The 14092-nt window shown below is 39.9% G+C and overlaps 1 protein-coding gene across 3 annotated transcripts in view; it reads right to left on the bottom strand.

Annotated features, from left to right (window-relative positions):
- LOC132817243 (double-stranded RNA-specific editase 1-like) overlaps positions 1 to 14092 on the bottom strand; it is a 332434-nt gene that overhangs the window by 88496 nt on the left and 229846 nt on the right. For all 3 annotated transcript variants that reach the window (XM_060827594.1, XM_060827596.1, XM_060827595.1), the window contains one exon: positions 9947 to 10030. In XM_060827594.1, coding sequence (XP_060683577.1) covers positions 9947 to 10030 — 84 coding nt within the window. The remainder of the gene's footprint in view (positions 1 to 9946; positions 10031 to 14092) is intronic.

Genomic DNA, 14092 nt, shown 5'->3' with positions numbered 1-14092 from the left:
GACCAAAGATGCATAAACAAATACTGCAGGGAATTACATTAGTCTAGCCTCAAGGACTTTTAACAATTTCAAAGAAACTTAGGAACTGACATCAGATTGAAAAACTGATCATTGATAGGGATTTTAAAACAGGTTTTAAGATCAGAGCAGACCATTACAAGAACAAGGAAAATCCGTCTATTTTGTTTCACGAATTGCACTGAAAATAGCAAGGACTTGAACATGGTATTTATATGCTAAGTCTTCATTTAAAGTTGAGATTGTGTTTCTGTAAATTGCATCTTTAAGTGAATCATAGATATTCATGTGAAAACAGAGTTTAGTTTTCTGCAAAGAAGAATTATCCATAAGAACCTATGTAAAGTCTGAAATACTGGTCAGTATTTGTGCAGTATTGGGTATTCCTAGCTGAAATAACTTGTAAACTAAAATAAATAATTAAACACCCAAAAAAAAGGGAAGAGTTATGTACTTTAGAACCTTTTGCAGCAAAAAAGCTAACTTGAAAGCACTACCAAATTGAAATTATGAACATTCCCAAATGCCAACATTGAAAATGAAATAACCTTCAAAATAAATATAAAAATAAAGAAGAAACATGACTATATAAATACTGTAAACACATGAAAATTACACTCACCTGACAAAGCTTTAATTGATAGGTGTACCTTCGAACTCTGTGGGAAGTTAGGGAAGTGATTGCTGGGCCCTTTGCTGAGATATTTGTATCATCGATAGCCACAGGTAAGGTGCCAGAAGACTGGAGGCTGGCTAACGTGGTACCACTATTTAAGAAAGATAGTAAGGAAAAGCCAGGGAACTATAGACTGGTGAGATTGACATTGGTGGTGGGCATATTGTTGGAGGGCATCCTAAGGGACAGGATTTATATGTATTTGGAAAGGCAAGGATTCGTTAAGGATTGTCAACATGGCACGGGAGATCATATCTCATTAATTTAAATAAATTTTTTGAAGTCACAGAGAGGATTGGTGAGGGCAGAATGTGATCTATATGGACTTCCAGTAAGGCGTTCAACAAGAGTCCTCATGGTAGACTAGATCAGATCACATGTAATACACGGAGAACTAGCCACTTGGATACAGAACTGACTCAAAGTTAGAAGACAGAGGGTGGTGGTGGAGGGACGCTTTTCAGATTGGAGGCCTGCTACTGGCAGTGTGCCACAAGGATCAGTGATATGTTCACTGCTTTTCATCATTTATGTAAATGATTTGGATGTGAACAAAGGAAGCATGGTTAATAAGATTACAGGTGACACCAAAATTGGAGGTGCAGTCAACAACAAAGAAGATTACCTCAGAGAATAATGGGATCTTGATCAAATGGGTCAATGGGCCGAGAAATGACAGATGGAGCTTAATTTAGATAAATGTGAGGTGCTGCATTTTGGAAAGGCAGATCAGGGCAGGGCTTATATACTTAATGATAAGATCCTGCTGAACAAAGAGACCTTGGAGTTCAGGTTCATAGTTCGTTGAAAGTGGAGTTGCAGGTGGACAGGATAGTGAAGGCGGCATTGGCATGCTTTCCTTTATTGGTCAAAGCAGTGGAGTATAGGAGTTATGAGTTAACATTGTGGCTGCGCAGGGTATCAGTTAGGCCACTTAGGAAATACTGTGTGTAATTCTGGTCTCCCTGCTACAGGAAGGATGTTGTGAAACTTGAAAGGGTTCAGAAAAGATTTACAAGAATGTTGCCAGGGTTGGAGGATTTGAGCAATAGGGAGAGGCTGAATAGGCAGGGGTTATTTGCCCTGCAGTATTGAAGGCTGAGGGATGAGCTGATTGTGGTTTATAAAATCATAAGGGGAAAAAAGGGGGTAAATAGACAAGGTAAAAACTGAAAGAACTGTGGATGCTGTAAATCAGACACAAAACACAAGTTGATGGAAAAGCCCAGCAAATCTGGCAGCATCTGTGAAGAGAAATCAAAGTTAACGTTTCGGGTCCAGTGACTCTCCCTCTCATTTAACACTAATGTTGATCTCTATTCACAGATGCTGCCAGACCTGCTGGGCTTTTCCAGCAACTTCTTTTGTAGTAAATAGCCACGGTCTTTTCCCCCCAGAGTGGAGGTGTTCAAAACTAGAGCGCAGAGGTTTTAAGGGGAGAGGGGAAAGATTTAAAACGGACCTGAGGAGCAACATTTTTAAGCAAAGAGTGTGTGGGTGTGCGTGTGTGTGTCTCTCTCTCTTCTGGCTTTTCAAACAGCACCAAAAACATCTGACTTTGTATTTTGCAAATGGCAACAGGGAAAAATAGAACTACACAGCAAAGGATCAAAACAAAAAAAGCATGAAAGCAGTTTAACTTAGCTTGTTAAAATTCACTCAATTTTTGGAAATACGAAAGCAGCATTTCCACACTCCAATCTGGGCTGTTTGTTACTTCTAATGTACATGAAATATCAAATCCAGGCTCACTTTTGATATGACATGCCAATTGTTGCAGTGAAATTTCAACTACTGACTGATTCAACATCTTGGACTTAATGCTTCACTGCAGCTGAAGAACATCAGTGTTGAAAGCTTGGAACAGTTGCACATAATGTTTTACAGAAACTGCATGTTTTATAAATCACTGCAGCAAGTAAAACATGTTAAGCTGCATAAATATGTTTACACTACTCTGCAAGTTAACTGCTTAAACTTGCATGGGCTGTTCTGGCCCTGAATTTACATAATATTCAGCAAAAACTTCACAGAATCACCAAACTGAATATGGCACAAGAGACTATCTGGCTCATCATATCTATATCAGCTCTTCAAATGAAGAAAATAACGTGATTAAGGCCTAAAACCAAAAATGGCCATAAGAGAGCCAACAAAAGCATTGTTGGTAAATGCATTTTGTGGGGCAATATTGAGCAATACACACCACAGAGTTCAGAGAACTGGACTCCTGGCCTGAGTTGAATTTATCAGTAATTGTCAGCAAGGCTATTTGAAATTGTCATTTCCATTTCTATCTAGCTTCCCTAGCCAGGAGAACAGTTGGCGCTAATATAACGCAAAAGTTCTGTTCCTGTGTGATCTCGTCATAAGGACATCTTGTAATAGCAACACCGTTTATACCAATGGGGTTGGAAGTTCATTATAGCCAGTACAGATAAGGAAAGTCCGCGTTCTACAAATAATGGTCTCAATTCTTTAATTGTGTCAAAGCCAATTCGCGTTGAAGCAATATGCGTTATAGCAGAACCGAGTATACATGCATATAAATATCAGGGAGCCACATGATCCGTAATAGCATAATTATCTAATTACTAAATTTGCAGATGACATGAAAATTGGTGGTGCTGTTCATACTGAGGAGGAGGATCTCATGCTATAGTCTGATACTGATCAATTTGTAAAGTGGGCAGAGCAACGGCAGATCGAGTTTAATCCAGATAAGTGAGAGCTGATGCATTTCGGGAGGTCTAATAAGGACAGGACACACACAATGAATGGTAGGTCCCTAGGGAGTATTGGGGAATAAAGGGAACTTGGAGTTCAAGCCCAAAGATCCATGAAGGTACCAGCATGGGTAGACATTCTGCTGAAGACATACTGGATGCTTGCCTTCATTAACCAGGTGTAAAATATAGGAAAAAGGAAGTCTTGTTACAACTTTATGAAACATTGATTAGGCCACAGATGGAATACTATGTGCTATTCTGGTCTCCATACTATCAGAAGGATGGGATTGCACTGGAGAGGGTGCAGAAGAGATTCACCAGGATGTTGTTTGGGATAAAAATCTCCCAATTATGAGCAGAATCTAGACTATTGTTCTTCTTGGAGCAGGGGAGGCAGGGGGTGGTTTATTGAGGTACATGAAATTACGAGAGGCACAGACAGAGAAGATCGTCAGAATCCCTTCCCCTTGGCAGAAGTGTTTAATGCCAGTTTAAGGTCATGAGTAAGTGGTTTGGATGAGATCTGAGGGTAGCAGATGCCTGAGAGAGTAGTGGAGGCAGTTAATCTCACAATTAGTACTTTAAATATTAGGACAAAGCAGGCTATGGACTAAATGCAGGTAAAAGGGATTAGCACAGTTCACTGTTTGTTGGTCAGCACAGACATAGTGGACTGAAGGGCCTGTCACTGTTATATGACTCTATGATATAGGATATAAAAATAGCTAGATTTAACACATTTTCTGCTGCCACCCAGCATTTAATTAAGAGTAGTTCCTGGCAACAGATTTTTTGCAATATAAACATGACGCATCTGAAATCGTAAAATAACTTGTCTTATTTCCAACAAAAAGGCAGTGAGATTAACTACTATCTGATTTACATTAAAGACGGATAAGGCACAAAGTAAAGAATCTGTACTTCCAAATAGAGCTTGTCTGCAATGAAGATATACTTGCAAAAAGTATTCTTGTTCAGGAATTCAAGAAACATGCACAATGAGGCAGCAGTGCAAGTGTATCAAGATCTACACGAGCAATTAAGAGAAGAGAAAAAGAAGTCATTTAATTGAGAATAAAAAAAGACATCCAGATGTCAATAAATGATCTGTTCCCATCAATTCTGTACTCATCAATTAGTAAAGCAACACAGAACAACAAAAATATTGCAAGGACAGCAGGTTGGATCTGCATCTTATTTTTGGAATTTCATTTTTTCTGAAAACACCTTCAGTTAAAGACTGTAAAAATGTTCAGTATGATTATATCTTATAGCAAAGGCTAACTGCTAAAGTGTTGACAGCAAAACGGCTACTTCCTTTATTGGAGTCCATCTTCCACATAAACGTTTGATTTTTATGACACCTTATGCTGTCACCTTAAGATGTTATTTTGACCTTTTTTTCTTTGAAGAGAGGTAGTAAGACAGAGGTGCCCCGATGTCTCCAAGTAAACAATTTGTGAGGCCGTGGGTTTTTTTTTAAAAGAAGTTGGAACAGTGGAAGCAGCCTGGGTGTGGCCAGTTCTCACTGATCAGGCTTTCTATTTTTTAGCTTTTGTTTTGAGCAGAAGCCTTTGGGGTCTCAAAAGAGGTGGAAGATTCAGTGAATGTCTCCCAGCTCCTGCTGTCTCTGAATTTTCTCCCATTTTTTTTCCTCCTGGATTAGAGATGTGCACATGAGACTCTGTGTCCGTAGTTGCTTTTTCGCCAAGGCGGGGGTGTTTATGGGATGTTACTCTCTCGGAACAGTTCCCTAGTAATGGGCACTGTACCTATTATTCGGTTAAGTTTTCCAATAGTTAAATTATTCTAAATTCCTCTTGTTTGTTTGTATTTTAACTATAGTCTTTAAGTAAATTGTAGTTTGCTTAACGTCGAGTAGTTTAACCAGTCACATTGCATGTGGTACATGGTAACTTCACATCCACCTTTAAAATAAGAAAAAGTTACGGTATAGGATACCTTCTTCAAATATTTTGAGGGGGTCTGGTCTGGTCCGTAACATTTGACACTGCAGCACTTTCAAACAGGTTGAAATCAACAATGAACAAGCACCGGTTTCATTTCTAACCCCACATAAGAGGGGATTTTAACTGAAAATTATTTGGATGTGTCAAAATCAATTGTCTCATATCTAAACATTTCCCACTGGTTTGTTTTTAAATTGAAATGAAAATTCTAAATGCATACATGGAATTAAAATCTAGCCTTTCACTATAAGTTAATTCTAGTCAGGGCTATAAACAATTTAGAATGGTACACAATCTTTCCAACTGCCATCTCTTTTCTGCCTCAGGTATCGTCCAATGGTTCACTTCTTGGACATTTTTTTAATTATAAAGTTTTATAATAAAAGGGAAACTTCCCCAAAAAATTACTTATCACTTTTTATTAAAAGATTTAAAATATAATGAAAATATCAATATTTGAATTTCTGGACAAGCTAAACTGAACTTGCACAGAAACTAAATGCAACAGTTAAACTCCATGGTCACCCTACCATCAACCTTTCTCAAGATACACTTCCTTTCCAATCCCAACCCATGCTAAATACATAACACAGGAACATTAAATGCTGCATCACTATTACCAACCCCATTTATCAATTCAGAAACCCTTCTCAACCTCATTTCAACCAAGCAGGCATTTCTTATTCCACTGCTCTCCATCCTCTACCTAAACCCCCATTCCCCACCATCACCACCAATCAGTTCATAATGATATTCAACTCCTTCCTCAATTACCACATCCAAATAGACACCCAATTAATTTGGTCATTATTCTGACCTCCGTCCACACTTAACGCTGAGTTTCCTTCTTTCCTCAGTTCAACTTGCTCATCTTCATAATTTGTAATCTGGCTCAGAATTCTTCCCCACAAAATCCACAACCCCTTCCATCTTAGGTTCATCATGGAATTGTCCGATTCACTCCCACACAACAAGAGGATATTACTCTCTCAGTAACACTCTTCTTGGAGTCAACCTCCTATTAGCATCAAAGGTATTAAGTGCAATTTGTTAGTGGAAATAGAACATAGAACATAGAAAAATACAGCGCAGTACAGGCCCTTTGGCCCTCCATGTTGCGCTGATCTGAGCCCACCTAGCCTACACTAGCCCACTATCCTCCATATGCATATCCAATGCCTGTTTAAATGCCCATAAAAAGAGGGAGAGTCCACCACTGTTACTGACAGGGCATTCCATGAATTCACGACTTGCTGAGTAAAGGATCTACCCCTAACATCTGTCCTATACCCTCCACCCCTTAATTTAAAGCTGTGCCCCCTCGTAATAGCTGACTCCATATGTGAAAAAGGTTCTCATTGTCAACCCTATCTAAATCCCTAATCATCTTGTGCACCTTTATCAAGTCACCCCTAAACCTTCTTTTCTCCAATGAAAACAGTCCCAATGCCTCAGCCTTTCCTCATACGATCTTCCTACCATATCAGGCAACATCCTGGTAAACCTCCTCTGCACCCGTTCCAGTGCCTCCACATCCTTCTTATAGTATGGCGACCAAAACTGCACACAATACTCCAGATGCGGCCGCACCAGAGTCTTATACAACTGCAACATGACCTCAGGACTCCGGAACTCAATTCCTCTACCAATAAAAGCCAGTACGCCATATGCCTTCTTCACAGCACTATTTACCTGGGTGGCAACTTTCAGAGATTTGTGTACATAGACACCAAGATCCCTCTGCTCATCCACACTACCAAGTATCTGACCATTAGCCCAGTACGCCATCTTCTTGTTACTCTTACCAAAGTGAATCACTTCACACTTACCTACATTGAACTCCATTTGCCACCTTTCTGCCCAGCTCTGCAGCTTATATATATCCCGCTGTAACCTGCCACATCCTTCCTCACTGTCAACAACTCCACCAACTTTCGTATTATCCGCAAACTTGCTCACCCAACCTTCTAGCCCCTCCTCCAGGTAATTTATAAAAATGACAGATCTCCCAAAACAGATCCTTACGGAACACCGCTAGTAACTGCACTCCAAGATGAACCTTTACCATCAACTACTACCCTCTGTCTTCTTCCAGCCAGCCAATTCCTAATCCAAACCTCAATGCCATACCTCCGTATTTTTTGCAGTAGCCTACCATGGGGAACCTTATCAAACGCCTTACTAAAATCCATATACACCACATCTACCACTTTACCCTCATCCACCTCCTTAGTCACCTTCTCAAAGAATTCAATAAGATTTGTGAGGCACGACCTGACCTTCACAAAACCATGCTGACTATCCTTGATCACATTATTCCTAAACAGATGTTCATAAATTCTATCCCTTAGAATTCTCTCTAAGACTTTGCCCACAACAGAAGAGAGACTCACCGGCCTATAGTTACTAGGGTTATCCCTACTCCCCTTCTTGAACAAGGGAACCATATTTGCTATCCTCCAGTCTTCTGGCACTATTCCTGTAGACAACGAGGACATAAAAATCAAGGCAAAATAGCTCTGCAATCTCCTCCCTTGCTTCCCAGAGAATCCTAGGATAAATACCAACAGGCCTAGGGGACTTATCTATTTTCACCCTTTCCAAATTTTCCAACACCTCTTCCCTACATACCTCAAAGCCATCCATTCTAATTAATTGTGACTCAATATTCACATCAGCAACAATGTACTTGAATATATATTTCAGGCATGCTTTCGGATTTTTAAAAATCAAATACACAAGAAGCACTGAAGGGAAGGTGCTTCATCCATACTGATATCTGTCCATGGACAATGCCCCAAAACAAACTAGTTCCATCAACATTTTTAGTTCCTTTGTGCAGTATTTCCCAAACCTTTTCCCTCTGTGACCCCACTTGGACAACTCAAAATTCTCAAGACCCCAAGTCAGATCTGTAAAAGCAGGGAAAAGAAGCTGTTCAGTATGAGAGGTGTTAGTATATGATAACGCACACTCACTTACTCTGTTTTTCTCTCTCGCACTCTCTTAATCCCTAACACACGCTTATGCACACAAACTTTCATTCTCTGTCGCACGTGTATGACTATGATTATGACATACTTCCTCAAACGCACACTCAGTCACACTTACTCTGTCATTCATACTCTCACACACATTCTCATATACACTCAGTCACAAATATTCACATTCTCTTCGTTATGCAAATTCAAGTGCACTTTGTCACACATGCTCTGTCTCTTACTTGCACTATGGCAAGGAGCCATTTGAAGTCAGGTTGCATGGCACGTGGACCTCGGGTGGCAGGAAGAATCCAACTTCAGCCAGACTGCATCAGAGAGTGGTTTTTATAGGAAGGATATTATTAAATTGTAGAGAGTTCAGAAAAGATTTACCAGGATGTCGCCAAGAAACTGGAGATTTTGAGTTATAAAGATAGGCTGGGAGTTGAGGAGTGAACTTCCAGATATTTATAAAATCATGGGAGAAGCATAAATAAGGTTAATAGTAATGGTATGTATACTGTGATGGTGGTGAGAGGAGTGCTGGGGGTGGAGGGGTTTCAAACCTAGGGAGCATATTTTCAAGATGAAAGGCGAAAGATTTAAAAAGGATCTTTTTCTTACAGAGGGTGGTTCGTATGTGGAATGAACTGTCAAAGGAAATGATAGATGCTAATACAGTTACAACATTTCAAAAATATTTGGATAGGTACATGAATAGGAAGTACTTAGAGGGATGTGGTCCAAAGCAGGCAAGTGGGACTAGTTTAGTTTGAGAAACTTGGTTGGCATGGACAAATTGAACAGAAGGGTTTGCTTCCGTGCTGTATGACTCTATGACGAAAGGAAGAGGACATTTTCAGCCAGACTACATTGGCAAGCAAACATTGGCAGCATTAGAATTTAAGTTGTGAAACAGCCATTTGCAGTCACATTAACTCATTGGGTAAAGCAGGTTCCAGCATACTCCAAAAGAACCATCCAGCAGAAGAGAGAGGCAAGAAAGAAAGGAAGAACATCACTGATTCTGTTGCATCCTAATGAGCCAATGATTACTTTTGTTCAGACTAACAGCAATTGCTGGTTGAGTAGCCTGTCAATAGAGAGGTCTGCACAAAAGCAGTTGCTTTACTTACCGACTCTCTTGACTGTCAGAGCACTCAGTCAGTGAGCATAGGACCAGTTGTTTAGCACTACTGCAACCACTCTCCTGGACCCTTCAGTGTTTCATGGTCACCATTACAAGTTTGGGAGTCACAACCTGAAAGTTTTATCAGCAAACCCTTAACAACCCACAGTTTGGGAATCCCTGCCCTCACCTTCCTCTGCATCTTTCTTTGTGCTTGTGCAACACAAAACCTAAAACATACCTCAATTTCTAGTTAGGAAACAATACCTAGTGGCACAATCTGAAAAAAGCTTCACTACACCAGACCACGAAAACACACAAAACTGGCCTGGTATGTTATCTGAATGGCTTTGTAACATGGAGAAGTTCAAGGTTTGGGCACCTCTTAACAATAACCAGCAATGAGTCCCAGGCTCATAAGCTGAAATAGTTAGCACTCTTACTCATATTTTCACCATCCTCATCATCCAGATCCTGGGTAAAACAGTTTTGCTGGCTTCTCAACTGTTGGTAGCCAAGTGATTTATCTGCAAAATAATAAAAACCAGAATAAGAATTTGAGTTTGTATTAGTCAAGCAAATATTATATCAAACAGCACAAGAATGACTGAAACTTGAACTCTAAAGAAAATGACAGAATTTATCGAAACAGAAGTAAGTGAAGTTCTGCCCATTGGAATAGATTTAATATAAAAAAAACAGACAGTTGAGAGAAACTATACAGGTCTTCCAGTATCTGGGGAGAGAGAAAGAGTTTTGAATTTGATACGACTGTTCTTCAGAACTGCTATTCACTTCCGTTAGACTTGAAATGTTAAAGGTTTCTTGCCAGATGTTGCCAGACCTTCTGAATTTCTCCAGTACTTTCTATTAATATTATTTTAGATGTCAAACATTCACAGTATTTTGCTTTTATTGAAATAGATTTAATAATGCTTATTATCTTCCAAAAATACTCAGATTCAACCATTTCCAAGGAGATGGTACACAGGCAAAGATTCCCTAACAATCGCCACTGCCCACTCAAGAACAGCAACATGCTTCTTCTTCATTATTCTTTTTGTTTCTTTGTTGGCACTGTGCAGATTTGTAGTTGGAAAATATGATCATTGCTAAAAATAAATAAACAAATGTTTCAAACATCCTAAGCATATGTGATCAAGGAAACTTTGTGTTTTTCAGAACTCACTCCTAGCCATCCAAACAAGTCTGATGGAAACTGGGTATCGGGATGTATAAATAAATATACAAGGGTCATAGTTGAGAAGAAGATACTTGATTGAGATAAATAGCAATTGAATCCAAATGAACTGTGATGTAAATTGGTATTCCAATTTATTGAATTTTACAATAGTTCAGCCACTAACAAGGTATCAAATCTGAAGCTGACTGGGAAATTGAGCTGCAATCTGTTCTCTGAAGTCAGTTGTGTTGGCGCTGATCATTTCTGAGCTCAGGGGAGTTAGTGCTGCGCATTTTCCAAACTCTAGAATCAATCCTTGCCATGCTGTTAACAGTATGCATTCACTGATTTCATTTCAACATTTCAAGTGTTAATACTGTATGTTCTCTGAAATCAGCAGTATTAGGATCATGATTTGTCACTGTGCCTAGGCTGAATTCTGGTATCTATCTGATAGCACCCAGGTCAAGCCACACCTTGCAACCAAAGAGTACTGGATCAGTAGTGCTGGAAGAGCACAGCAGTTCAGGCAGCATCCAACGAGCAGCGAAATGGACGTTTCGGGCAAAAGCCCTTCATCAGGAATAAAGGCAGTGAGCTGGAAGCATGGAGAGACAAGCTAGAGGAGGGTGGAGTGGGGAGAGAGTAGCATAGAGTACAATGGGTGAGTGGGGGAGGAGATGAAGGTGATAGGTCAGGGAGGAGAAGGTGGAGCGGATAGGTGGAAAAGAAGATAAGCAGGTCGAACAAGTCCAGACAAGTCATGGGGAGAGTGCTAAACTGGAAGTTTGAAACTAGAATGAGGTGGGGGAAGGGGAAATGAGGAAGCTGTTGAAGTCCAGTACTGTCTGCCATTTGTCTGCCATTTCCAACACAGTGAGAGAAAGAGGAACAGCTCATTCCTAACTCTAGCTCTTGATATTTGAAATTAAGTGCAAGTCACGAGTGAAAATGCAGCATTCTGATGTAGTGTGCCATCAATGAAGCTCTGGAACAAGGTGAAGTTTTTACAGAACCTCCACCTTGAGAAAACAAAGTTTAAAACCACACCAAAACAAAAATGCAATGGTGAATAAGGTCATCTTCAGAAAAGGTGTGCCCTAAGTCAGTCAAATAAAACCAAAATCTTCATAGCCAGTCAGATAAAGCAACCAACTCACTGAGTTCCCATCATTTTTTCAGAAATTTTTCATACAAAACGAGTGTTTAAATATAATTGAAGATAAATTTTATCTGCAGATAGCATGTGTCAATTTGGCTGGCACAGGACACACTTGGAACAAAACATCGTTTTGATATGCACAAAGACTCTGTGCAACTGCCGTATCTTCACTGGGCACATGTTGGGCTGGGAGTTATTTAAAGATGAGAGAAAAATAATTTTAGAGTATATCAGAATACCTTTGATATATAAATAAATTTTTAAGATAAACATTTAACAGAGATTAACATAATGTCAGAGGAATTGGCTACTTTTCTTAAATAGTTCATAAACACCTTCACCCCACCTATAATTTCAAACAGTTAAGTCAAATGTTTACATCTCAACCACCACTTTAATGTACTCCCAAATAACGTGAATGTTATTTCACCACCTAGATCCATACTGCCTATTCTGTCCAACTGTGTTCAAGTCCCTTGATTTCTATTTCCAACTTGGAGCAATGTCACCACCAGTTTGAGACTTAAGTGTACCCCTTACAGAGTCATAGAGATGTACAGCACAGAAACATACCCTTCGGTTCAACTCATCCATGCTGACCAGATATCCTAATCTGATCAAGTCATATTTGCCAGCACTTGGCCCACAACCTTCTAAACCCTTCCTGTTCACATACCTATCCAGAAGTCTTTTAAATGCCTCCAACACTTCCTCTGGCAGCTCATTCCATACACACACCACCCTCTGCCTGAAAAAGTTGCCCCTTCGGTCCCTTTTAAATCTTTCCCCTCTCACCTTAAGTTTATGCCCTCTAGTTTTGGACTCACCCACCTTAGGGGAAAAGACCCTATCCTTGCCCCTCATCATTTTATCAACCTTTATAAGATCCTTGCATATATTCAAGGCTGAGATAGATTCTTGATCAGTAGAGGAATCAAGAGTTATGGGGAAACAGCAGGAAAGTGAATGTTAGGAATGTCAGATTAGCCATGATTCTGTTGAATAACAGAGCAGGCTCAATAGCCTACTCTTGTTCATATTTATTATGGTTCTTATGGAATCACTGTGAAGCAGCTGCTGCAGTGATTTTTAAAAATGGAACTTAGTAAAGTTGCACTAAGCAAATTAGAATTTATAGGCTTTCCATTGGAACGTGATTTGTGACTAAGGGTGGTACTTTCTCCTATCTGCAATTTATCACTGTAAGCAAAGCTAATTAAGAGTATAAGGTATGATTGCTCAGCTCGGTAAAGCAGAATGCCCATTTTTAAAAAACATTTGTGAGTCCTAAACACTTCCCACAACCTGGATGAGGCATTTAGTGCTGGTGTCACTAGCAGAACAAGCTTGAGCTCTAGGTTACAGATCTCAAGTAGTGGTTAAATTCACTGAGATGCATCTGCAAACCGGAGAGCTAGATGAACAGCATAGAATTGGTCACACCACAAATTACGATCAAACAGGTAGACAGAGAATGGGTAACCACCAAGCATTCCAAGTGCAGGAGTTGACTAGACACCTACTCATTTACTGATTGTTGTAGATACCAGATCCTTTAAAGAGTGTAGCAGCAGCCAAACCAATGGCACCCTGGATGGCCCAGCTATACAGGTGGGGAGGAAGAAGATTAGAAGGGCAGTAATGATAGGGGATTCTTTAGTTAGGGGAACAGATTGGCATTTCTGTAGCTGTCAACATGACTCCAGGAGGATATGCTGCACAGAATGACTACCAGACATTTTCCTATGGAAGGACGAAAAGTAATAGGTCATGGGTCCACATAGGTACATATAATTGGCTTTGGAGGAAGATAGCAGTTGGACAAGCTAGCTGGTTTGAAACTGAATAGGATTGAATTCTTTGTGGGGTACTTTGCTAGTGTGGATAAGGAGAAAAGTAATATCAGGCTACATAAAGGTTGCTGAAAAAGGCACAAAATGATAAAATAATAAGTTAATAGGTGAAATCAGAAACAAAATCACAAATTGCTGGGACAACTGAGCATGTCTGGAGAGAAAGCAAAGTTAACATTTTGGGTCCAGGGGCCCTTCTTCAGAACTGATTGAAACTAGGAAAAAGTGGGCTGGTGGAAAGGGGCAGAAGTAAACATAGATGGAGTTGAAGTCCAGGAAGAAGGAACAACAGTTGGACAGGCCAAGGAATGGCTAAGGGTCAGCCTGGGAGAATCAACAGCTGCTAACTGGGACCATTCATGACTGACAATGGGTTGTTTGTAATAGCAGC

The sequence above is a fragment of the Hemiscyllium ocellatum genome, chromosome 7 (assembly GCF_020745735.1).
Source record: "Hemiscyllium ocellatum isolate sHemOce1 chromosome 7, sHemOce1.pat.X.cur, whole genome shotgun sequence".
Classification (NCBI taxonomy): domain Eukaryota; kingdom Metazoa; phylum Chordata; class Chondrichthyes; order Orectolobiformes; family Hemiscylliidae; genus Hemiscyllium; species Hemiscyllium ocellatum.
This window is presented reverse-complemented; position numbering and strand designations above follow the sequence as displayed.